The sequence below is a fragment of the Fundulus heteroclitus genome, chromosome 13 (assembly GCF_011125445.2).
Source record: "Fundulus heteroclitus isolate FHET01 chromosome 13, MU-UCD_Fhet_4.1, whole genome shotgun sequence".
In the NCBI taxonomy this organism is placed as follows: domain Eukaryota; kingdom Metazoa; phylum Chordata; class Actinopteri; order Cyprinodontiformes; family Fundulidae; genus Fundulus; species Fundulus heteroclitus.
In genome coordinates this window covers 15425772-15451790 of record NC_046373.1, presented here as the reverse complement: position 1 = coordinate 15451790, position 26019 = coordinate 15425772, and the positions used below count along the sequence as shown (strand labels likewise).

The 26019-nt window shown below is 41.5% G+C and overlaps 2 protein-coding genes and 1 non-coding gene across 3 annotated transcripts; 2 read left to right on the top strand and 1 right to left on the bottom strand.

The window, feature by feature from the left end:
* The first annotated feature begins 571 nt into the window (after positions 1-571).
* On the top strand, positions 572-12772 carry LOC105935109 (polyadenylate-binding protein 1A). The gene is made up of 14 exons (XM_012875356.3): positions 572-1406; positions 5800-5993; positions 6529-6644; positions 7812-7951; positions 8042-8136; positions 8238-8375; positions 8631-8726; positions 10590-10956; positions 11041-11151; positions 11244-11389; positions 11474-11558; positions 11677-11807; positions 12189-12288; positions 12398-12772. The coding sequence occupies exons 1-13, from the start codon at positions 1214-1216 to the stop codon at positions 12279-12281; spliced, it is 1905 nt and encodes a 634-aa protein (XP_012730810.2). The 5' UTR covers positions 572-1213; the 3' UTR covers positions 12282-12288; positions 12398-12772.
* LOC118565565 lies at positions 8414-8550 on the top strand. Its single transcript, XR_004932452.1, has one exon. It is a non-coding gene; the product is annotated as a small nucleolar RNA SNORA5 (small nucleolar RNA).
* Positions 12773-13980: 1208 nt separating the features above from the next.
* On the bottom strand, positions 13981-17036 carry LOC105935088 (type-4 ice-structuring protein). The gene is made up of 4 exons (XM_012875317.3): positions 16699-17036; positions 15024-15091; positions 14452-14569; positions 13981-14325 (listed from the first exon to the last, which is right to left on the bottom strand). The coding sequence occupies exons 2-4, from the start codon at positions 15070-15072 to the stop codon at positions 14103-14105; spliced, it is 390 nt and encodes a 129-aa protein (XP_012730771.2). The 5' UTR covers positions 15073-15091; positions 16699-17036; the 3' UTR covers positions 13981-14102.
* Between the last annotated feature and the right edge of the window lie 8983 nt (positions 17037-26019).

The following is a 26019-nucleotide window of genomic DNA, read 5'->3' as shown; positions in this document are numbered from 1 at the left end:
TTTTAACAGTTCTCCATCATATGTTCAAAGCTCGCAATCATGTTTCCTAACCTGACTCCGCTTTAAAAGTCTACAACAACTTTATCCCTGACCTTTATGCTGTTTTCTTTGACCTTCAGGATAGCGTTTGATCACTTTTCTGACAAACCCCTCACAGAATAATTGTATTTATCCTGAGATTAGATTGGACACACAGGTAGACTCTATTTACATTACATATTTTAGCTATGTTTAGGACTTAATAGTTTAAAGTCTTTTTTTTCTTTTCATTTGGGACTTTATGTGTGTAACTACGGGTAGATTATCTCTATCAAACCGGGAAACATTCAGTTTTTCTTTCAGTTTCGTTCTACACCAGCCAGGGCATTGTTGTGATAACATGTAAAAGCATTCGCCTTTTAACAACACGTTTTTCAGGATCCCACCATCATCATCATCATCATCATCATCATGCGCACCCCCTTCTGGGAAACGCCCCTCTCTTCCTCCGCGATACTGCAAGATGATTGGTCAATTTATGTGACGCAAGCGTCCGTATATAAGCAAACAGCCTCCCACTCGCTTCCTTCCCTTCAACCCCGGCTGTCAGTGCTGTGTGAGTGCGTGTGTGCTCTGAGCTCGCTCATCACACATTCTATAAAAAAAAAATAAAAATACAAAAAAAATATTCAAAACGTAAAAAAAAGATACAAAAAATCTTTCCTTTTTGTTTTTACCCCCCCACCGTTTTTTTTCTTTTTTTTGTAACAAATCAGTGAAGAGGGAGTAAAGACCAGTCGAGGACTGACGGTAACGTACTCAAACGTGTCGTATTCTTTTCTTCTTCTCTCGTTAGCTCGTTTATCCTTCGGTTTTTAACGGCTGTTTTAACTCAAACTGAAGCTGCGTCGTTTTAAATTAAAAAAAAAAAAAAAAAACAGTCGAACTGAGACATTTTTGGGCTCCAGTAACTGACGAGTCAACGGCTGCACAGCGCGTTAACGGCGCCGCATCCAAGCTCCCACCGACGACACCGACCGTTAGCAAACCGGGCATTGGCAACTTTTATTTTTTTTTTTATTCTTCCTCTCTCCCCCATTTTTTGTTGTTGTTGTTGTCTTTTCCGTTAACAAACTCAGGCGTAGTCCGTTTATATTAACCGCTAGTCCCCCGAGGAGGATAGGAGTTAAAACAAACAAAAAAAAAGAAAAATTGAGAGGAGAGGAAACGGAAGATGAACCCCAGCGCTCCCAGTTACCCCATGGCCTCCCTGTATGTCGGGGACCTGCATCCAGATGTGACCGAGGCCATGCTGTATGAGAAATTCAGCCCAGCCGGAGCCATCCTCTCGATCCGGGTCTGTAGGGACATGATGACCCGGCGTTCCCTCGGATACGCCTATGTCAACTTCCAACAGCCAGCGGACGGTAAGTGTTTTTTTTTTTTATTATTATTACTGCTAAACCATTCAGATATAATATTAAAAAACTAAACAAATATCTTATTTTGTGCTGATAAGACGGGGGGCAGGCGGTGTGAACCACATGTGACTGCGGTAGGGGTCTGTTCCAGGGGCGTAGCTAAGCAGCTCCACGTCCCGCCCTGCCCTGCCCACCTCAGCCATGTAGCAGGACCCTGATAGCCGCCAGGACGTTTGGCTCTTTATCTGCTGTGTCCGGGCAGTAGTGCTCGCAGTTTTACCCCCCAGATCCCTTCAAAACGACTGCCGATTAGTTTATAGCCGCTGAATTGACTTGGGTTTGTACGAAAACAGGGTGAAAATGTAACCGCCTCTTAACTAGAACGAGTCACTTGTTCCATGGAGGGTCGATACAGTCAGTGCTCCTCAGCGAGCATTTTCTGCACGCCGTTGATAAGAGGGTGGGTTTGCCCTTGCCCTTTTGCTCCCGGGGCGTGTTTTTTTTACACACGGCGGCGAAATGTGCATAATCTGTCAGAGCACATGAGAAGAATCTATGTTTTTGGCCCAAAGATCAGTTACAATAAAGTTTTTCGGGAGACTGATAAATATCCAGCAGTCTTTTTCTTTGTTTTGCTTTATATCTATTGCTGCATGATGCCGTTTAGAGAAAGGGAGTCTAAAATGTCTATTTTATTCGTTTGAGACATCCAGAGCATATAAAAGGTTTGATTCAACATAAAGTGTTTGTCTTTCTGTAAACATTTTGTTTCCCTTTCGTTTCAACTTTGTTGTAAATGCAAGCACAGTCGTCCAGCGGCATTTATTAAAAAACAGACTTGGGGTGGAGCTAATTCAGAAAACCCGTCTACATACAGGAAGGGTTTTCATTTTAAAGAAAGGCTGACTCAGATCTCTAGTTTCTGGGAACAGCCAATGAAATAAATTAGAAAGTTGTATTCCTTTTCTTTTCTTTTAGCAAGGCAAGAATGAAAGACGTTAGGTTTCAATCTACAGTGATTTTGTTTTGAAAATTCTGATTGTTTAGTTTGTTGTTGAGCAGGTAAAAAAAAAAACTGTTTTGTGGCTCACATGACAAAAAGTCTGGACACCACTTCAAACTTTCTGACTAAACAGCTACATAACTTCACCGATTAGCTAAGTTTGCCGCTGCGTCGGACAGAAATTTGGAAATATTGCAAAAATACATGAATTTGTTTTTTATTACTGTGAATGCAGTAGGCATTCACAGTTATTGAGATCCTCTTCCGCCTTTTTACTGTTTAAAGTTTGATTCGCTTCTCCTCCTACAGTTTTTCTCTGATTTCAACCATTCAACTTTTAGACTATTCAGCTTCTTCTGGAATCGATGGCTATATGTTTTTGTACTTATATCTTTTCAACTTTTTAAAATATTCAGCTTTTTCTGCACATTTTCAGCTTTTGTTTTTCTCCCATAGGAAATGAATGTAATTCACTAAAATTCCGCTTATTTCAGCTGCTTTTTGACAGCTTACTGCTTCAGCCTACTTTCAGCTAGAAACGCCATTCAACTTTTAAAATGTAGTGATATCTTTCAGCTATTATGGTCTATTTCAGCTTTTTCATATCTTTTACCATTTTCATATAGTACCTCCTTAAAATAATTTTGGCTTTTCAAGAAATTCAGCAAATAACATGCGTTGCTATGGTCGTCAAGGAGGCAGTTATAGAGTGTGCACTCTAGAAATTCAACAAATTCTTCTTCTCCGAACAACTTCTTCTCACTCACTCAATTTTCAACCTATCCACATGAATTATACATCAAAACGTAGGAATTTTTGTCTGGATTCAGGAAATGTAACCCTCATTGCTGTAGCATTTATAGATTTTTCGCACCTCACCTCAGAGCGACACAAACCCGAAACCTCCCCCATTCATTTCCTATGGAGCGGTTTTGAAAAATGACGTCTGAAAATCCAAAACATCACACGTTTTCGCATCGTCGCTACTCCTAAACCGTTTGATGTACAGGCATGAGACTTTCACATATGAATGTCCCAACCCTTCTGGCACTCACAAAAAATGAATTTTGTGGATAACTGTTACGGTTTTTCCGCAGGAACAATTTGTTCGGGAGTAGCGAATTTGCAAAATCCTGAAGACGCTTTGGACCTCCATCACCCCAAATTATCCACTTTTTTACATCGTCGCTGTGCCTACACCGATTTTTGTACAAACATAAAAATGAGCAACATAGTCCTCAAAAGCATGCTGATACTCACAGTGAAATAATTGTTTTGATATCTCTTATACTTTTTCACCTAGAGCGATTTGTTCGGGACTGTTTTTAGAGGATTTTGCAAATTCCTTAAAAAACCCCTTTAGATCATAATTTTTTACGCCTTTATTAAAGTATTTCCAGCAAAAAACGATAGCTTTTCTTCTTCCCCTATCCGTTACGAACTAAACGCAGAAAAAATTACGTCTCTACCATTTAGGGATCAGGAGATATGAAGCGTTGTTCGGGGCAAAGTTCTCCATTATAATCCAATGGGACTTATTGTGAGCAAAGTCTCTGCACTTCGGCAGACTGCAGGTGTGTCAGTGAGTTTCCATGACGACGGAACTCTGAGGGCCAGAGGGAGAGGATCAATTGAGATACAATGGCAACTTTCGACGCTCACCGCAGTTGCTGTGATTAATGTAGGAATCTGAAATTCGCACAGTCACTTCCTCTTGACATTTTAAAATTTTCAAGTGACTTTCAGCTATGTGTCATTTTTCTGTCCCATTTTGGATTTCACATGCTTTCCTATTGGGCCTTTGCTTCCAACAGGACCTGGCATGATGCCCAGACACGACCCAATTGGCCAATACAGCACCACCCACCTGTGGGAAATAGCGCTACTGACCATTTTGGTCAAATATTGAGTTCTGGGCCCAGATGTGGTGAGGCTGAGTTGCTAAAGGAGGCCAATCTGACCCATGAACTTTGGTCATGTTTGGTGACATTAAGTATTGGCACCCCTATTTGAGGCACTTCCCAGTACAGGATTTGGACCAAACTGACAGAGTACAATCAACCGGTGATCCTGAGCACAACCATGTTAGCGGCTAATGGTTAGCATGTTGCTAATTGGAAGTAGCTCTAGGAAGCTCGGACAAACTTCTGCTTTACAGAGTCTGTACCGCCTTTATACAGAATGCTCCACAATAAGTTTGGGCTTCGTCACGTAAAGCATCTCCACGTTAGGAGGTGTCAAACATCCAATGCTTTTCAATGGGGGCGAAACCCCTTATACTCCCTAAAAATGCAGGCCCACATATGGCTACAGTATATTCAAGTTTGAAATTCTACTTCTGCTTTGTTAAACGATTCAGTGTTTAGAATGAGTTAGGAAATGTTTGGTGCCTTTCCCTCAGTTTTTTCTTCTTCTAATCATTCAGCTATTGTTCTTTCATGTTCAAATTCTTCAACTCTTTCAAATTCTTCAACTTTTTCAACTTCTTCAACCTTTTCAACTTCTTCAATGCTTTTCAGCTATTTTTTCTCTTCTTCAAAGATCTTCTGCATCTTTTGCTTAATCATTCAGCTATCTGCATTCACAGTGCATTTTCGCAGGAAATGCAAATTTTTCTAGTTTTATTTATTTTTTTTAATTTTTTTTATGGTTCACTCAAGCAACAATGGACAAACAGGTGGAGCATTTCTACTTTAGACCTTTGGGATTGGAAAACATCATTTGTTCTTCCTAAAAGTATTGGCACTCTGCTAGTTCTTCCTAAAATAAAATCTAAAATCTTTCCGTTATTTTCCGTTGGCGCGAAGTTGACAAAACAAAGGGGCAACATTTTCTCGGCCGCTTTTCAAAACGTGGAAGACCAGGGAACACACCACTGAAGTCTAGTCTAGAAGTTTAGTTTAAAGGCTTTTGGACACATCTTACCGGGGCGGTGAACGATTGCAGAGGGCGCTATGGACATGTTGTTAAATCAAAGTATCCCTGAACGATGTGAAATCAAATAAGTAAAATGGTTGGAAAATGCAGTCTGAGAAGAAAAGCCGCCCCCCAGTGTCAGACCAGGAAAGCTTTTAAAATGCCGACCCCACCGCTTCCTGTTGAAATATTGGCTCTGCCCTCAGGTTTGTTCTTTAAGCTCTTTTCTTTAATTTTAGGAGGACTTTTGCATCTCTAAAGGAAAAACAAAGATGAGCTATAAGCCTTAAAATAATAGTTTGAGACAAGTTCTTCTGCATGTTCCTTGAGCACATTTGAGTTTTTCTGAAGCAAAAATCATCTTATAAACGCTTTCCTTCATCCTTTTCGCATCGCATCTGTGAATAGTCCAAACACCGGGTCTACATTAAGTGTTAGATGAATAAAATCTGTTTTTTGTCTTCTTTTATTACCTTTTAGCTGAGCGCGCACTGGACACCATGAACTTCGACGTGATCAAAGGGCGACCCGTACGCATCATGTGGTCGCAGCGTGATCCGTCCCTGAGGAAAAGCGGCGTGGGAAACATCTTCATCAAGAATCTTGACAAGTCTATCGACAACAAGGCTCTTTATGACACCTTCTCCGCTTTCGGGAACATCCTGTCCTGCAAGGTAAAGCGCCGTCTTTTTTATTTATTTATTTACTCTTCATCTTGTTGTGGGCAATAAAGATGCAACCGCTGATGTCATCAAACTGTTGGAGAACAAGTTTATCCACATGCTGCTTTAACTTTGCATCAGTGGTGAAATTTGCTTTTTCATTATTCGCTCTTAAAAGAAGCAAACAAACCCAAAAAAAAGCTACCCACATCTGGATTATTGTTTATTGGCCGTCCCTGATGTGAGCGGTTCTTTTATCGTGGCCCAACCAAGAGCTGCTTCTGGGTCGGGCGCTGGTTCCAAACCAGAACGGCGGATATGTCTGTCTGCTGTTTGCACGTTGGAGCGTTTATGGAGCAGTTTGCTTTTTGACTCCAGACCAAACTAATAACAGATCAGAGTGAGGCTTGTTTTCTCGATATGGTTTGATGACGTGGACGTCCGAAGAGAAATTGCTGCTGACGCCATGGCTGACGCGGCCGGTGTCCTTCTAGCAACTGGTTCCTGTGTGTGTGTAACTAAGCGGCACGTGTCCTCTCTGCCTCAGGTGGTTTGTGACGAGAACGGCTCCAAAGGCTACGGCTTTGTGCATTTCGAGACCCAGGAAGCTGCCGAGCGAGCCATTGAGAAAATGAACGGCATGCTGCTCAATGACAGAAAAGTGTAAGTGTCCCTGGTTCTGAACGGTCCGAGGCGCCGACGAGCTCCTGGACGGGACGTGGCCGCTTTCCTGTAGCGCCGCCAGGATTATTCACTGCAATCATCAAACGATGTTTAACTTTACCTGTTTTAAACCCACTGCGATTTGTGTGAATGAGAATTTCTAAATGAATCACAGTTAAGACAAACTCCTAAATAAGTCAAACCAGCTTTATTTCTGAAGCTCGTTTAAAACAGAATTGACCGACCTGCTGTACACGCTGCAAAAAGGGAACTAAAAGTAAGTAAAATGTTCTTTTAAATTTGTATATTTTTCATTGATTTCAGCAGCTAAATAATACTATTTGCCAATGGAAGGAGAATTTCTACCCCTAAAATAAGATAATTAGACATCCTGCACCTGGAGATGAATTGTTCTTATTTTAAATGCAAAAATCTTATTCCATTGGCAAATAATCTGGTTTACCAGCTCAATTCAATGAAAAATACGCCAATTTCAACCAGATTTTACCTACTTTGAGTTCCCTTTTTGCAGTGCAAGAAAACCCCCAAGATATGGAGCGGTTCAGTCTCATCATATTCAACATGCTGCATATTCATAAATAAAGGGTTTAATTATTTTTTTCTTCTACTTTGGTCATGGCTGAGATGTTGTTTTATAAATCCAATTCCTTCATTTGTAAAACGTGTCTGCCGCCTTTTCCAGTTTCTGCAGCCTTAATGGGTTAACGTGCAGAGGACCGACCCATTTTAACTCTACCTGCTTTAATCACAACGCTTATGTTGTAGTACGGAAAGAATTGAAACGTTTATTTTAAATGCTGAATACCGTTTGGAGCAAAAGCAATGATTCTGGATAATCGATTAACTGAAAAATTAGTCAATAGATTTGTTTGGAAAAAAACAAGTTTGTCAGTCCATGAATGTTTACAGGTCTCTAGGTCAGTCCCATTGCCAATACTCCTAAAACCCAGTTAGGGTTCATGTTTGGATTATTGTGCCGTCGGCAGACCCATCAGTACCACGTCTCAACCCGGCGATCGGAGGCCGGGTTGAGCGTTGGAAAAAATGGTTCAAATGCATTATCAAAAGATCAAAATGAATGAGGTTAGCCCATGAGAGTGTAAACATTTCTTTATGGGATTTTTGTTTATTTTTATTTTTACACAGGTTCGTTGGCCGCTTCAAGTCACGTAAGGAGCGCGAGGCTGAGCTGGGCGCCCGGGCCAAAGAGTTCACCAACGTGTACATCAAAAACTTTGGCGACGACATGGATGATGAGAAGCTGAGGGAGCTCTTCAGTAAATACGGTCAGTGAGTATATTTATTTATTTATTTTCTTCCTTTAGAAGACGCTACTTTAGACATTGGTCAGAAACAATGTCTTCTTTGCCGCTTAGGGAGTGCGCTGAGTACCCGGGTGATGACGGATGAGGGCGGGAAGTCCAGAGGCTTCGGCTTCGTCAGCTTTGAAAGACACGAAGACGCGCAGAAGGTAGGAACTGAACCGAAAAAGCAGATTTTTTAATTTTGATTACTTGTTGTTTTAGTAAACACGGAGTCCTGGTTCTGCCGCTCCGTCACTTGTGATTTCAGGCGGTGGACGAAATGAACGGAAAGGACCTGAACGGGAAGCCCATCTACGTCGGCCGCGCTCAGAAGAAGGTGGAGCGGCAGACAGAGCTGAAGCGCAAATTTGAGCAAATGAAGCAAGACCGCATGACTCGGTACCAGGTCAGCACGAGTCGCGTGTCTCTCTGCAGAGCGGAAAGCGCAGCTTTGTCAAATTCAGCGCTCCTTGTGCAGTAGGGCGCGCTGGCCAAAATGGCTGCAACAGCAACTCCGTAGTTCATGGGTCCCACTTCTCTCTACCGTGGGTCCTGGGGATAAATATGTACTGCGGACAGAAACGTGCCCCATGCGTATGATCGCTGTCTTGATTTTGTTTTCCAAAGAAATGTGAGCTCACGGTCTTTGTGTCGTTTATAGGGGGTCAACTTGTACGTGAAGAACCTTGATGACGGGATTGATGATGAACGCCTGCGGAAGGAGTTCTCCCCGTTTGGCACCATAACCAGCGCCAAGGTCAGACCCGTAATCTGTCGGTTATCGCTAGGCGTTCAGCGCCATGCTAAAGGGTTCGGTCCCCTCGAACCCCTTCCGCCTTTTGTCTCCCCAAAACCTCCACCCTTAACACGTTTGACGGAGCTCTTTAGGTGACAGACCAATGCAAGGTAACGCATTATTGGGAAGTAACGGACGTTTTACCCTTCATATGGGAGCGTACTGTTGCCCACATTTCTCGTAGCAGGTTCCCACACTTTCTGCCAACGGGACGAAGCGGCGGAACGGATTGTAAAATGTGTGATTATCTAGCTGAGCACCTAGAGCCGTTTCTTTTCCAGCAGGCTCCCACCGCACACCCGCCAGAGAACAGAGAGGGACTGTGATGCCGTGCGTCCTGTAGACCGCCTGCTTGGAGCAGCTCAGTGTTTTGAAGCTCTGTGTCGCATATAAAACCGTTTGATGTAAAGATTTCTTGCAACCAAGAGGTTTATAGTGTGAAACTGTGCATGCGGTCGTAAATATTGAGCTCTGCACGTAGTACCTGTAAGGGCAGAGTTTCGACATTAAAGTCAGGCAGCATTATAGACGGCTCAAGGGTCCAATCAGGTAGTGACATAATGTACCGTAATGCTCTGAATAGCCATTGAGCGGAGCGGCTTTGTTGCTTACCAAAGTCTACTTAAACATTTTAATAGTTTTTAGAGCGCATTGTACCACATAAAATCAGTCAGTAAGCACAACTTTATTCGCATATAAACCATATAAATATGAGTATTTTAAGTGCGCCTTGTAGTCCGAAAAATACATTGAAAAAAAGAAGGGTATGCGTGGTTTTCAAAATGTTTTAAAAGTACTAATCTGAAAGTTGTGCGTATTTGGATTAAGTATTTCTTTAAAAAAACAAAACAAGTACTCATCCCCAGTCAGACTAGATGGAGAGAATCTGTGGGCATAAATATGCTAAATTAGTCACATTCTGATGGATTAGGGTTATTGTCCTGAGCCTCCACCCCGGCCTGGACTCTTTTACAGGTTTTCCTCCAGGGTTGCCTCATATTAAGCTTTTTCCATTTTCCATCAACTCTGACCATCTTGCGTACATGCGGTCCAGAAAGTGGAGTTTTGGTCTCCTCTGACCAGAGCAACTTCTCCCTCACGTTTACAACATCTCCAGAGTTACCACTTACCACTAATAACGTTTCCTTCCATTCATGATTAGGCAGCACTTTGTGTTGGATTATCGCTTAAAACTCAATAAAAATACATTTAGCTGTGTAGTTGTAAAGCGACAAACGAGATTTTAAAATCTGCGCTTCCATCTTATTTATGTTCACTTCTTATGGAAAAAAGTACTGGTCATTATTGTCTCCGCTCTCAGGCTGTTGTCTTGTTTTCTGTCCCATGTGTCAGTACTGAGCTGGGTAAAAAGGCCTTTGCTTACTCTGCTCCCTCTACATGGAATTTGCTGCAAAACAACTCGAAACTTAGTAAATTGGTTCCTTTGGGTATTTTTAAGCTGAGAATGAGATGCTTTGAGTTGGACTCCCTCATATGTCAATGTTTTAAATGGGATTTTATTGTAAGTGCATATTTGGCTTTCTTGTGTGTGTCTTTGTACGCATGTACTGATGTGATGTAATTTTGATGCCTATCTTGGCCAGGTCTCCCTTGCAAAAGAGATTTTTAATCTCAATGGGTATAACCTGGTTAAATAAAGGATAAATAAATAAAAATAAAATAAAAAAAGGTTCAAGTGACGATAATCGTTTTTTTCCAAGGCAGAAAGGAAGAACCGAGCAGAGGAACGGTTTCTTTTCTTTGAACTAATGGAGGTGAAATTTTTCATTCATGTTTTAATCTTTTTCCTATTTTCTTTCCCAGGTCATGATGGAAGGCGGCCGCAGCAAAGGCTTCGGATTCGTCTGCTTCTCCTCCCCAGAAGAGGCGACGAAAGCCGTGACGGAGATGAACGGCCGCATCGTGGCCACCAAGCCGCTGTACGTGGCGCTGGCTCAGAGGAAGGAGGAGCGCCAGGCCCACCTGACCAACCAGTACATGCAGCGCATGGCCAGCGTGCGAGCCGTGCCCAACCCCGTCATCAACCCCTACCAGCCGGCCCCGCCCTCCGGCTACTTCATGGCCGCCATACCTCAGGCCCAGAACCGCGCCGCTTACTACCCGGCCGCCGGCCAGATGGCCCAGCTCCGGCCGAGCCCGCGCTGGACCGCCCAGGGCGTCCGCCCCCAACGTCGGTGTTTTTGTAAAGTCGCATCAATGCTCGACCCGCTGCCCTGACCGCTCCGTTTAAAGGTGGATGTCTCTGTGCTCTCAGACTTTCAGAACATGACGGGCGCCATGCGTGCGTCGGCGCCGCGCCCTCAGAGCTTCGGCGGCATGCGGCCCGCGGCTCAGGTCCCCCGCATGATGTCCACCCAGCGCGTCGGTGAGTCCGACACGTCAACTTAACCAGCCGCTGTGAGCGTTTGTTCAGCGCGCCGACGAGTCTCCCTCCTGTTTCTCCCTCCTCTCCTGCAGCCCCTCAGACCATGGCTCCCCGGCCGCCCGCCGCGCCCACAGCTGCAACCGCCCCGGTGCGCGGAGTGACTCAGTACAAGTACGCGCCCGGAGTCCGAAACCCTCAACAGCACATCACCTCCCAGCCACAAGTCGCCCTGCAGCAGGTAGCAGCGCTGCTTTCTCTGTAAAGGTAAAATCTCAGCGGAGTAAAGCTGCGTGTGTATTAACCGTGTGTCCCGCGCCTTTAGCCCGCCGTCCATGTTCAGGGACAGGAGCCTCTGACCGCCTCCATGCTGGCTGCTGCTCCACCGCAGGAGCAGAAGCAGATGCTGGGTAAGCTTCACCGACCGCGTTCCTCCGCTGCAGCGCGAACTTGAAACCCGCTTGTCCCAGGGTCTCGCTGCGGGTTAAATCGAATTTTGATCCTAAATCCTCTCCGTCACGCCCGCAGGTGAGCGTCTGTTTCCACTGATCCAGAACATGCATCCCAGCCTGGCGGGCAAGATTACCGGCATGCTGCTGGAGATCGACAACTCGGAGCTGCTCCACATGCTGGAGTCCCCCGAGTCGCTGCGCTCCAAGGTAAACATCAACGTTTCTAACGCAGAGCTTTCTGTACGTCGCACCGGAACCTCACTGCTGCGACATCAGCTTCATCTGCAGCGGATGTGTCGTCATTAGGAAGCGTTTGTGTCTTAAAATGCAGGGAAACTGTGTAAAAGCATTAATATCGCTTGAGAAATGTACATTTTGTCACATTAAAACCACCAATTTTATTTTACTAGGATTTTATGTGATGTAATTGTGACGTAGAAGAGAAAAAACGTGTCGTTTCCTGTGACCCTTGCACTCTTGCTCTCCTGAAATAAAAAAAAAAAAAAACGGCACATTGAAGTATAAGGCGTGACAGAATGGGGGAAACTATCAAGGTTTAACTGATGTCTTACACCGATGTGTGTCCAGGTGGATGAGGCCGTGGCTGTGCTGCAGGCGCACCAGGCCAAGGAGGCCGCTCAGAAGACTGTGACAAACCCGGCTACCGTCCCAAGTGTCTGAACCCAAGGTAAACGTCTGAGATTGTACATTTAATGCTGGAAACTGTGCCAAAAATAAACAAAAGCAGCGTATCTAATTGTGTGTTTTTTTTTTTTTTTTTTCCTCCCCCTCCACAGGAGAGGGCAACCCTGCTACGAGCTTCACAGACAGAAAAAAAAAAAGGCTTAAAAAATGTAAAAAATCAAAAAATAAAGAAAACAAAGTAAAAAGACGTTAAATACAAAGTTAAAAACAGAAAACGACGGAAACAAAAGTCTCCAGCCAGTCCTGTGACGAACACAAGGCCTGCGTTGCTGAGCTTGAAAAAAAAAAGAATAAAAAAATACCAGTTTGAGGCGTTTTAGAGGAGAAATTTATGAAAAATATAAGTGAAAGCGTTCCTTTCTGCCGTTTTATCCGTTTTAAATGTTATGAATGTTTGAGCTCCCGAGGCCTGCTGTTGTGAAATTTTCCCTTTATCTTTGCTTGCTTGAATTAAAGTTCTAAACTAATCTGCGTCTCTGTGTGGTAACGGGTGGGGGTGGGGGGCGCTGTTCAAGGCGGAGGCTGTGCAAACTCACTCCTATAAATTCCAAAAAAGTTAAAAAGCAAAACAGGACTTTTCCAAAATATGAACATGGACAAAGAAGACGGATGGTTTAAAGGTGCGTGAAGGAAGCCATCTACATTAAGAGAGAAAAAAACAACCTTTAACAGAGGAGGAGGACTTAGGTTCCAGCTCAAAATCTTTAATTTGCAGGCCAACAATGACCTTAATGACTCCCCATTACTAAGGGGGTAGACCACTGAGCTATATAATACACTGGTTGCTGATTTTGCCGAAAAGTCACTGGCCGCCATCTTGCTACTCCCTACTCACAGAATCCCACAGGATTTGGTTGCAACAACAAGCAGTTTTCTGGCTGTGTGAAAACGTTTCACAGGTAATTCTACAGTCAATGGATGTACTAACACTATCAACTACTAGGATATTAGGTGCTGAAATATTTTACATGTTCATATTTTATATATATATATATATATATATATATATATATATATATATATATATATATATATATATATATATATCTATATATATATATATATATATATATATATATATATATATATATATATATATATATATATATATATAATCTCAGTACTTGATAGTTTTAGAACATAACATAGAAGTGTATGGCATTAAACATTTTAAGTTTTAAGCCCCCCCTGAACATGAGAAAATCCTCGTTATTCGATGCTGTAGCGCACATATTCCCTAGTTACTGGAGGGAAATAGGGAGTACCAATATGGCGGCTGGTGGCTTCAAAGTGACTCGTTCTAACAGCGGCGATTAGCACTCCAGTGTATAATATAGCTCAGTGGGGAGGACCTGTTTAGGTTCAATTTGCACATTACCCAAGCCATTACAAGGCCTTTGTTGATCAGTAGTCAGCTTGCAACTCCACACTACTCTAGACATTTTGAATTGAGAAAGCTTTCTGGATAGGAAGCGAAACGTCTTCAAACTTTGGGGGACAAAAGTCCTGTGTTTTTACTTTTTTGGAATGACCATGACCTGGATGACTGAGAATCTTCACTCCTATAAACCTCAGCTGGATGTATGTAAAATAAAAATGCCACGTTTCTCCATCTTTCCTCTTTTAAAGAATGGTTCAGACAAGTGGTTAAAGGACACGACAAACTCCAGATATAGCAGTATTGTTTTATATTTTATACATTTTATATGCATCAAAGGGACATTGAACATGTTTGTGCAGCTGGTGTGGGTTTAATACAAAACAACACGACTAGAAACTACAAAACTCCGCTTGGGTTTATTTGTGGGCGGTCTTGGCGTGCTCTGCCAACATCTGCATGATGGTCTCCATCTTCTCCTGCAGATTGGCGATCAACGGGTTCACCTTCTCCTTCACGTTGTCGGCCAGGGGCTTGATCTGGTCCTCCATGTCCCCCGCCGCGGCCTTCATGTCCTCCAGCTGGCTCTGGATTTTAACGGCCACGGGCTCGAACGCCGCCTGCCGGTTCTCCAGGAACGTTCTGAGGGAGAAATGGAACCCATGTTTTTGTTGATTCTTCCCCAGAAGACCTGGACTGATTTTTTTTTTTTTTTTTTTTTTAAATGTGTCGGGTAGAAACCGTTGCGTGTCTGAAGTCTTTACTCACTCGGCGTGGTCTTTCAGTGATGACTGGTCCATGAAGTCCTGGAGGTCCCGATTGATTTTAGCCTTGATGTTCTCAAGATACTGGGTCAACTGAGCTCCCGTTTGTTCGGCGGAGCTCCCTGTGGATTTGATTAGAGCCGTTAGAATTTTTTTTTTTTTTTAACAAAGCAAAAATGTACTAATTTTTGCTATGTTTCCAATTTATTTATTTTATACATTTGTTTTACGTTTCCTATTTAGAAGAGTGGCTGGAATAAATAGTCTTGTGCTTTGTTACTGAGGAACCTACAAAAAAAAAAAAAATACCCTGGAAATATTCTTTGCTCCAGTTTATTATAAAATAATAATTAAAGGGGTCAAATATATCACCAGCACTTTCTAAAATATCTTACGATTAGCTTTTCCCCTTTCAATCGATTGACCCTTAGATTAATGGTTGGAAATATGCTACTGTGATGAATGCTGAATTTGTTTATGTCTTTGACACAAATCTTCATTCATCAATGTGTTGATAAATGTGGATGGCTGGATATTTCTGAATATGAAAGAGGGATTTATTTTTTTATTTTTTACCATGTGTCAGAGCAAGAACAAGAAGGGCTGCAATCAGGAACAGTTTCATGGCTGCTGACTTGATGGACCTATAATATATAAAAACACAAAACAGGGTTAACAATCTTATGTTTGCAGTTTAACAAAAAATACTTTTTTTAAGCAGAGGTATACAGTGCATAAAAATGCGGAACTTTTTATTACATCAGATTAAAATGTTCTTGTTTTAGATCAGTAAAGATGAGCAAAATAACTATTTGCTTAATGTCAGAAAGAATATATTGATTTTTTTTTATTACATCATCTTCAGATCTGTTCAAGCACTAGGATTATGATGCCTTCAAACTATTTAGAGCCCAGATGATGACATGATCACATAGAAACCATCTGATTGGTTAATTAAACATTAAATGGAGGCCCACATCAAGCAAACTGCTTCCTTGTGTGATATGGAAAAATCAGGAGGAGTTCGGTTCATCCTTGGGTACGATTTCCAAACGCAGAAAGTGTCGCTTTCATCTCTTCAAATATTTTTAAGTCTGCAATGAACGCTATGGGAATGTCCAACGGTCATGCTGTTCTAGAAGATGAGTTCTGTGTCCCAGATATATGAACATGTTTAGGTTCAAAATGTGATGCATGAAGACACCGGCTGAAGCTGGCCAGAGTACTCCTAACAGCTTGGCACAAATGCCACTCGGTGAAGAAGAAGCCATTACTTCAAAAGCAACACGCAAAAGCCTGATTTCAGGTTTGAAATGTTATCAGGAGACAAAAAGCTTAATTTCTATAGACATTTCCTGGTGTCTCATGAGACCAGAGTTTTGCAGTTTACTCATAATGACCATTGTGACTTGTTTGCAAACCATTATTGTTGACAAAATTAAGAAGAAGAAAAAAATCCCATTATTCAGGCATTTAGCACACAGAAGTAACTAATCTTAACTAACATGGGGGAAAAGCAACAACTTTTGTGTGATTTAATGTCAAACTGAGAAACATTAAGTGATGCAGGCGTCTTCAGCTGTGTTTGTGATAGTGTGCCTCGTTTTGGGAGCGTATAATCAACCCCTGACAGTCGTAGCTTTTGAGAGCAGCGCCGAGTGCGTAGGTCTGTTTACCTTCAGCAAAGCCTGCGTGAAGGAAAGCTTCTTGCAGCTTAATCAGATGAGTCACTGATAATGCTTCCCTGGAAACTGCCCTCAGACTTCTTGCCTCACGACCATGAGATAAATATTTTTGAGACGCTTTGTACTTGACCTTGTAAACCATCATTAAATTGTGGCAAAACTCAGCAACTTGGCTGTAAATGTGTGGGTTTTAGGACTGGAACAGATGTTAGGTTTTGCTTTCTTTGCAGATGCTCTCAGTCGGCGGGTTTTGTTTAAGCTTTGGTGGCGTTGGTCCTAAAATTTAAATAACAAAGAAAGCACAAGCCTAAAGTAACATGGACTTCTAGAATGAAATCCGCTCAAGACAAGCTTTTTCTTTTCCACGGCTCCTTGAAGACAAATCTTCCCTTCTTTACCTTCTTACAGTCTTTCAGTTTTCAGAAAGCCACTTAAGCAGACTAAATAGACATTAAAATCCTCATCACCATCATAAGTAAAGATAAAACATAAAATAGAACGTGTGTTACTGTAACAAAAAAGTTAAATAAAGGTATTTTTCCCCCCCAACAGAGAATGAGACTCACCTGCTCTGGAGATGGTGGTGCTTGGAGAGCAGATGGTGCCTCTGGGCTGGACTCTCACACCTATTATAGCCCGGCGTGCTGATGCAGCTCCGTCGTCATGGGAAGCTGATTGGATGAGGCATAACAGATAAAGAGGAAACAGGGTTCTCACAGTGCTGACCCTTGTTGTAGCGTGTACCGGCAGGACCAAAACTTACCCAAAAGTCCAGCAGTCCCTGTGCTGGCTGACCAACGTTCTGCACGAGTCTTATCATATAGATTAAATGCAGCTCGGAGTCATCAGTGAGGACATCGGCGGACAGACACCGAGGAGCTGTCTCCGTCATGTTTTGCCACCGTCCCGTTTGATAAGAGATAAGCGTCAGAATATCTTGCTTTGATTTTGCCTTTCCCTGACCTGACACTGATTTTGCGAAGGTTCCTTCTGTTCCGAGGAGACGGACTAAATGGACATAAATCGCTTTGACCTCTGAAGTTTCACTTGCCGTTGCCGGATGCTCTTTTAGCCGTGCTTGTTTCTTTAAAACAGTGAAATTCATCGACTATGCAGGACAAGAAGTTCCCTCAGCTACGCTGGTTGGAAATTCTCATCAATTAATTAACAGATCAGTTCAATAAAATAATGATCTTGCTGATATATTTCTCGACTCAAGGGTCTCAGAACTGATGAGAGCATAGTTATGTGAAAAAACAAATAGGATAGGCTACCTCATGAAATATTCCCACATTGATGTTGGTTCACATTTTTTTAATCCCTGGAAAAGGAAGGGATTAAATTACATTTTCTACCTGAGGAATATGTTAGGCTCATTTAACCGACTCCTCACTTTCAGCTTTGAAGGGTTTTCAGCTCAATTTATTTATATAACACCAATTTGTCATCTAAAGACACTTTACAAATTTAAATTCAACCAAATCATACAGACAGATTGGTTGAAAGGTTTTCTATCTCCTAGTCTTTGACTTGCAGCATTCACTCCTGAACGACCGTGTAGCCACGGTGGACAGTTGCTGGCATTGTGTAGTCTTTGCAGCAATCCCTCGTGCCGAGCATGCATGTGACGACAGTGGAGAGGAAAACTCTCCTTTAACAGGAAGAGACCTCCAGCAAAACCAGGCTCAGTGTGAACGGCCATCTTTAACAACCGACTGGGAGTTTGAGAAGACAGCAGGGACACAACAAGAATACAACTGCACTGATCCAGGAATAGTTTCTACGTTAGACAGGGTAGTGACAGACTAGCTCCATAAGTAGCTGTGTCTAGGAAAGACACACAGTCAAGTAGATAAGCTCCGAGCCACTTTTCTGGTCAAGAGGATGAAAGAGAGCACAGACAGTTAGTTGCAGTAAAAGTGCAGTCAATAGTTATATCCAGGAGAGAAACAGGGTCAGCTGTATCATCTATTAGATGAAGTTGTTGACAGCTGTAGCTAAGCCAATCTACCCTCCAGGATGGTGTCCTAGCTAAACAGGATGGTGAGATGTAGCTACTATGAAGAGAAAAAACAGAACATAGTTAAAAGTTGAAATAAAACCCAACAACAACCAAATAATGCTAAATTTGAGAGTAGTAGGAGAATTCAGCAGAAGGGGGAAAAATGGGTCTTAATGTCCTCCAGTAGCCTGAGCCTATAGCAGCATAACTATAGAGGTAGCTCAGGGTAACATAAGGCACTCTAACTATAAGCTTTGTCAAAAAGGAAAGTTTTAAGGTTAGTCTTAAAAGTAGACGGGGTGTCTGCCTCACGGACCAAAACTGGGAGTTGGTTCCACAGGAGAGGAGCCTGATAGCTAAAGGATCTGCCTCCCATTCTACCTTTAGAGACTCTAGGAACCACCAGCAGACCTGCAGTCTGAGAGCGAAGTGCTCTGTTAGGAACATACGGGGTAATCAGAGCTCTGATATATGATGGAGCTTGATTATTGAAAGGGAAAAAGAGAATTTTAATGGTTGTTCTGGATTTAACAAGGAGATAATGAAGGGAAGCTAATGTAGGAGAAATATGATCTTGCTTATTCATTTTCACCAGAACTCTTGCCGCAGCATTTTGGATCAGCTGAGGGCTTTTAACTGCATTTTGTGGACTTCCTGAGAATAAAAGAAATACAAGTAACAAATGCATGGACTAGTTTTACAGTGTCAGTCCTGGACAAAATATTTCAAATTTTGGCAATATTCTGGAGGTGGAAAAAGGAAACCCTAGAAACATGTTTAATATTGAACTTAAATGACATGTCCTGGTCAAAAATATCACCAAGTTTTTTTTTTTTTACTTTATTACTAGAGGCCACTTTAATGGCATCCCGGTTAAGTGGTTGATTAAAAAGTTTCTTTATCAAAGACTGGTCCAAAGATGACAACCTCTGTCTTGGATTTAAAAGCAGAAGATTTAAAGATGGACATAACACCTCCAGCCATCTGGATATTGTAGTTATGGATGACCCTGGATTTTAGGGGTTAACGGTTGTCATTCTTGACAGATTTCTTTTGATTATTTTACGACTCTGATTTCACAAAGAAATGGTGTGTTTGAAGCATTGCATTAAAGTACCTCCATTGAACTTAGGTATTATGAATTATCTTACCAGAAGCTTACAAAGTGATGACATCCTCTGGATTTCCCCATTGTTTAAACATATAGTAATCTCATCCATGCGTGCTTATGCAAACATGCACCTTTGGATTACAACAAACAGAGGTTATTACTACCCTTACATTATTTGTAGTTGCTTTAGACAGTTACTGCCCGGTTCTTCTCCATCCCTGCCACAGACATAAAGACAATTCAACACATATGTTCGTATTTAAATATGTGAGACAGGGCTATACAGCACAAGCTGCCTGAAAACCTCAACCATCTTGAGCTTCTATTATTGTGCAGAAAAAAACAAAAAAAACATGTGCTGAAGTTTCAAGAATCTGATTTCTGCTTTGATGGAAACCAGATGTTGGAACGAGGAGCATGTTTTCAGCCTGATATTATTCACCGGGTCTGGGGTGGATGGGTGGTGGGGGTGCTGCTCACCACCACCACTCCATGCCTGACGGACTGTTTTGCTGGAAGTGGAAAAGGCCTCAGCCGTTTTTGTGTCTCTTGAAAACATTAGCTCCTAAAGAGCTCCGGAGACAGAAGGATCTCCTCGGTTGTAATGCGAGGCATGTGAGGCAGCCTTGACCTGATTAAAGCACGGACGTGTTTGCAGCAGAAAAGAAGCAGTCAGGCCAGGAAAAAAAATTAAAATAAAAAATCAGACCGCTATAGCATATCTGTTGAGATGTTGGAATCATAAAAATGATAAGAAGTTGAGTTTGTCCTGTTTTAAAGCCTTGACCTGAAGAGACTTCCTTCCAAACATGTGACAGAAAAAGATATATACTGTATATATATAGATATATATATATATACAGTATATAGCTATTAAAAAAAAGAAGCTTTTTAGAACACTTTAGGACACTGTACAGAAGAAAGACAATAATAAAACAACAATCAATAACTGTAAGGATATTAGAAATTGGACCCAATATTTCACACAACATTGAGTGAATGTTTAAAAAGTTTAAAGAAGTAGGTGCTGTCAGAATGGGGAGCTTCTGGAATCAGGACTGGCAGCACTGCAGGGGAGAGAGACAGGTTAGTGGCTGATAGCTTATATATATATATATATATATATATATATATATATATATATATATATATATATATATATATATATATATATTTATATGTGTGTGTGTGTGTGTGTGTGTAGCTTTAATCACAATATCAACACAAAGTGGTGCAGATATATTATTCTATTATACATTTCTACATTATACATTCATGGGCCAAAAAGTCTACTTGTTTTCAAGTATTTCTACAACTAGAAACCGGAAAGCATTTAACATTTTACTAACTATCTTTTGCTACACGTCAGTTGGAACATGTGTCCCGCCAGCTTTGCACATCTAAAACCTGGATTTATCTTTCAAATTCCCTTTGCAGAACAGCACAAGCTCAGCCACATCAGATGGAGGAAAATCTCTGAACATCAATTTTCCAGGTTTTGCAACAAATTCTCCATTGGCTTTAGTTGTGGGCTGTGCCTGGGCCCTTCTAACTTCTAAATATGCTTTGATCTAACCCATGTCACTGCAGCTCTGGCTGTATGTTTTGAGTCATTACTCGAACCGGTACCTAAGTCTGTAGCCTCTAATGTGTTTTAAACAGAACATTTAAACAGAGCCAATGTTCTATGAGAATCCTGTGAGGTCTTCACAAAACCGCTGTGTGAGTCAAGTACACACAGGTGGACTTTATTTGGTGATATACTGATTTCTGAATTGAATTTATTTGCTCTGGGTTTTATTTAGGGGAATCAGATTAATGGGTGCAAAATATAAATGCACACCAGCTGTTTCAGATTTTCTATCCTGCACAACTGCAGGTTCACCACATGAAATCCCATTTACATACGTTGAAGTTTGTGGTGGTATATGATGAAAAATGAAAGGTTTAAGGGATGTGAATACTTTCCGTCTATAAAATATTTTGATAAGTAAACATAAACTGCATACTTAAACCCAGGAAGCCTGAGAACCACAGTGATAACCAAAGATGAGAGGAAATGACCATAAGCCAGCGAGCTTTATGGCTCAGGTTATTAAACGATGTCCTGAAAAGATGTGACTTTTTCCTTTAACTGACCTCTGCGTGAATCATTCAAATCTAAGATGAGCTTTTTTTTTTATTATGGAAAGAGATCAGTTGAAATCTTTAATTTAGTACTAAATTATCTAAGAGAAGATTTAGTCAGTTGCTCCTTTAGTTACCTCCTCCGGGCCTCTTCCCAAACCACTGAGGGGACTAGAAATTACACAAGATCCAGAAAGTCCTATTTTTTTTTTTTTTTTTTTTTTTTTTGGAGTCACAAGAGGAGGTATTGTTTCCTCTTCCAGTAGGTGGTCCACCAGATGAGTTACATCTAGGTGCTTCAGACAAGGATTGCATTTTACCGGTTTGTAGACGAAGCCCGATTTATTTTATTCTTTTTTTTTTTTTTGTTATGTCGTCTTATCAAGCAAACTATGTCACTTTTCTTCCAAGTCTAATCACATGCTTCAGGACACGGAGACGGAGCTGCTAGGCCACACTGTAGGTTGTTCACAGTTGCTGCCAGAGGAGAACAGGGGGAGGCTCAGATTTCTTTGGCCTGACATTTTTCTCTGACTCTCCAGTGTTGCGTTCAGGGCCTGCACAAAGTGTTGGAATCACCAAACACGGTTCAATACGGGTCATGCAGAAAAGTTGAGGTTTCTCATCTAGCCTGATGTAGGGATCAAAGGCAGGGATAGTTGGTTAGTTTGTTCTTCTGGTGATCCTATTAGATAATTTTTTAAAAAACAGCCCTGTACAGAAGCTTTGTCATAACATGTTCAGCACTTTCAGTCCTAGTACTGAAAAGTGCTTCATAGATAAACTTTCCTTTAGTGTCTGAATACTTTGAAATGCATTATTGATGGCTTGTACCGTTAACCGTACGGCTGGTGTGCATTTAAAAAACAGTGGATAATTTAGATGTAAACCAGTCATTAGCGCTTCAGAACATAATGCACCATTTTTCAGTAAAGATTTTGGTTCCTGGGGTGTTCCAGTGAACAAAAGTGAGAACCATGTTCCATAAAACAAACATGGATCAGTGGAGAACCTACCAAAATTCCACCAAGCACGCATTGACATCTCATGCAGGAGGTTTAAGTAAAAACCAACAACAATAGCACCGCAGGCCCCATCTGCCTTGATGAGGATCGTCTAAATTGAGGCTGTAGTGTATCCCAGTCAAACTCCAGAATTAAAGCCAATTCAGAACTTGAGGCCTGACCTTAATCAGGCACTTCATGCTTAAAAAACAAACACAAAAAACCAATATGGCTGAAAAAAAAAAAAAGATTTCTGCAAAGAGGGCTGCGATTCCTCCAATGGGATGTTGTTAGATTGGCCCTTAGAGGCTGCCTTAAGCAGGAGACTTGAGGCAGAGAAAAGGTGCACCCACTTGCTATTTATTGTCCAACATTGGCAAACAGGTCACAGGAGCAGCCACAATCACACTAGCTTCTTACAAGCAGCCTTTTACAGATCACTACCCCCTCCAATTAACCAGACCTACCAACAAACAAGGGAAACACTCACACTCTAACATACCAACACTAGCAAATAATATTGCTAAAAGATTACACTTTATTTAACAAACAGTCTAAAAATATCCGAACATTTATATCTAAATTCCTAAAATACTACAACAACCAAAATACAGTTTACTTCCCCCCCCCTCAATCCATAATGGACTCTTCCGGAACCTTTAAAAAGGTGTTCAGGCCACCCGGGGAATCTTTTAGCCTGAACACCCTGCAGAGGAAGAGATGGGAGATAAGTAATTTACACAATCACCATTCTAAACAGTAATCAATATTATCAATTGGTTTGTTTGTTGCCAGGTCATCGTCAGTACCAGCTGAGAAGAACTGCCCAAACTAATCACAACTGAAAATAAAATACTTTAAAATCACAGTGCAATTTATTCGTACACATAAAACTGCATTTTAAGTGTCCTAGAAACAGTAATGAAGCTCTTCATTGCAGATGTGAAAGGCTCACTTCCAGATATTTTGATAATTTTAAAAAAAAAAAGAAAAAGAAAAAAAAAAGCTTTTTCAAACACTTTAGGACACTGTACAGAAGAAAGAATGATAAAACAGCAAACAATGAATAAAGATATTAGGAACTGGACCCAATATTTCACAAAACACAGTAAATGTTTAAAAAGTTTAAAGAGGTAGGTGCAGTCAGAATGGGGAGCTTCTGGAATCAGGACTGGCAGCACTGCAGGGGATAGAGACAGGTTAGTGGCTGATAGCTTGTACAGGAGAGGGGTAAGTACTTTAAAAGTAGCCACTAACTTTAATTGGATCCATAACAGGCAATGAATCCAATGAAGAATGTTCCCTCCTGAAAGGGTCAGGCGATGCGTGGGATTTGTAATACAGTCCAAAGTCATACACGGGTGATCGGGGATAGGCAGACGCACAAATGGGGAAATCCAGCAGGCTGTATCCAGAGTCCAATTCCAGGTCCAAGAATCCAAATATCCAACAGACAGAGGTCAGGCAACAGGTAAGGGTCTATGTCCAGAACCTGAGAACCACAGGAGAGTCCGACAAGAGGAAGGCAACAGGCAGAAAAAAAAAAAAAAACGATAAAAAGTCAAACACAGTCAGGCTAGGAATGCTGGATGGTCTACTCAGATGGAATTTTATTTATTTATTTTTTTTTAGAATCTGGCCCCAGCACTCAGGAGAAGGCAGGCGTAAGTAGTCCCACACACAGGTGAAAACCAAGCCAGTAATCAGGACAGTAACAGGTGCATGCAATCAGGAGATTTAGTTGGATCCATCCAGAATGCTGAGGATGACTACAGCAGTCAACAGGAAAATAATCCCACCTGTAGCTGTAAACATGACAATAACAGAGAGTACAGCGAGTACGAAGGGGATGGGTTTTGAGTTGAACTGGTAAAGGGTGTCGATGTTGCGGATGTCTGGAGGGAGCAAATCACCAGAGTTTGTGCTGATGCGGGAAAGAGGAACAGTGAAGTCAATGGAAGAGGAGAATTTAAGGGTGCGGAAAGGAGTAGCGACGTAAAGAAGGTAGGGAGAGTAAGGTTGTGTATGGCTTTTAATGTGTACAGAAGGACTTTGAATTATATTCTGAACGTGAGCCAGTGGGGCTGCTGTATGACTGGGACGATGTGACGAAATGAGGAGGTTTTGGTAATAATCCGAGCAGCTGAATTCTGAACCATTTGTAGTTTATGGAGGGATTAATGAGCGAGGCCAAAGAGAATAGCGTTATAGTAATCAATGCAGGAGATGACAAGGCTGTGGGCAAGAATTGATGCACAGTGAGGGGACAGGAAGGGACAAAAGTGATTCATGTTGTGTAGATGAAACTAGGCAGAAGGAGAGATGTTATTGATGTGAGAGGCAAAGAATAGAGGGCTATCAAGGATGACACCCATTAGATTAGATTCAACTTTATTGTCATTACACAGGTACAGGTACAAGGCAACGAAATGCAGTTTAGGTCTAACCAGAAGTGCAGTAGCAGGTGGATATTACTGTGAATAGAGTTTTACAGATATGTACAGTAGCATAATATACAGATGATTATTATAACAGAGTTTACATGTACTATGAATATATGTACAGGTGGCTATCACTATAGGCAGAATTGTGAGCATGATATAGAGGTAGGTATTACTTTAAAATTAATAATTAGAGTTTGGACAGCAGCTATTTAAATTAAAGTGCAGATAATTGCATATTACAGTTAAAGTACGGTATTGCAAATGTCTATGTAAACAATTGTGAATAAACAGTCAGCAGTGCAAATCAATATACAGTCATGATGAGTAGTGCAAGATGCATGTAAACCAGACCTTTAACCTGAGGTGAGGGGAAGACTATAGAACCACCAAGTGAAAGGGGGAAACTGTCAGCTTTAGATAATATAGCATTGGTTCCTAGAAGGAGGATCTCAGTTTTATCACCGTTCACATTAAGGAAGTTGGAAGTGAACCAGGATGTTATTTCGGCTAGACAGGAGTTGAGGGAAGAGGTTGGGAGTGTAGAACTTGGCTTACATGAAAGACAGACCTGGGTGTCATCAGCATATTAGTGAAAATGCATGTTGAATTTCCTAAAGATTTTGCATTTAGGAATAATGTAAATGATGAAAAGTAGGGGTCCCAGGACCGAGCCCTGGGGCACGCCGGTTGTAACGGGGCATGGATGGGAACTGAAGGACTTCATGCCACCGACCAGTGATTAGGTGCAGGGGGCTGTTACTTTTTGTTTTTATTTTGGATATCTTGGTGTGATGTTAAAATTTGAGTTTGACCATCTGAAATATTTGGGCGCAACAAAAAAGCAACAACTGAAAAAAATTCAGTCATGGAAGACAGCATATGAACTGAAGTTGCATCTTTAGATGACGTCTGATGTGATTTAAACTAGACTGAAATAAATTAAATTGAATCCAAATGGGGCCTACTTTTATTTTGACCCTCAAAATTAGGGGGGATCCATAGATTTTTTTTGTTCTGGTACCACTTTACAATAAGGCTCCCCTTATAGATTGATGATAAATAGTATGCAGATACGTCATTAATTAATCAGTGAGCATTCATAAGTGTTTATTATGCATGAAGGGCAAGCAAGAGACAAAACTGAGCGGTTCCTTGCCAAACAGTGACCCTAATGTGTTCAACTATATATTTCATCTAGA

Excerpts from the sequence above, each read along its gene's own strand:
- LOC105935109 (XM_012875356.3), top strand. The coding sequence starts at position 1,214 with ATGAACCCCAGCGCTCCCAGTTACCCCATGGCCTCCCTGTATGTCGGG. Across the intron at positions 8,376-8,630 it reads ACCGCATGACTCGGTACCAG|GGGGTCAACTTGTACGTGAA; the intron begins GTCAGCACGAGT and ends TGTCGTTTATAG. Across the intron at positions 11,152-11,243 it reads GATGTCCACCCAGCGCGTCG|CCCCTCAGACCATGGCTCCC; the intron begins GTGAGTCCGACA and ends CCTCTCCTGCAG.
- LOC105935088 (XM_012875317.3), bottom strand. The coding sequence starts at position 15,072 with ATGAAACTGTTCCTGATTGCAGCCCTTCTTGTTCTTGCTCTGACACAT. Across the intron at positions 14,570-15,023 it reads TGTTCTTGCTCTGACACATG|GGAGCTCCGCCGAACAAACG; the intron begins GTAAAAAATAAA and ends TCAAATCCACAG. Across the intron at positions 14,326-14,451 it reads TCACTGAAAGACCACGCCGA|AACGTTCCTGGAGAACCGGC; the intron begins GTGAGTAAAGAC and ends TTTCTCCCTCAG.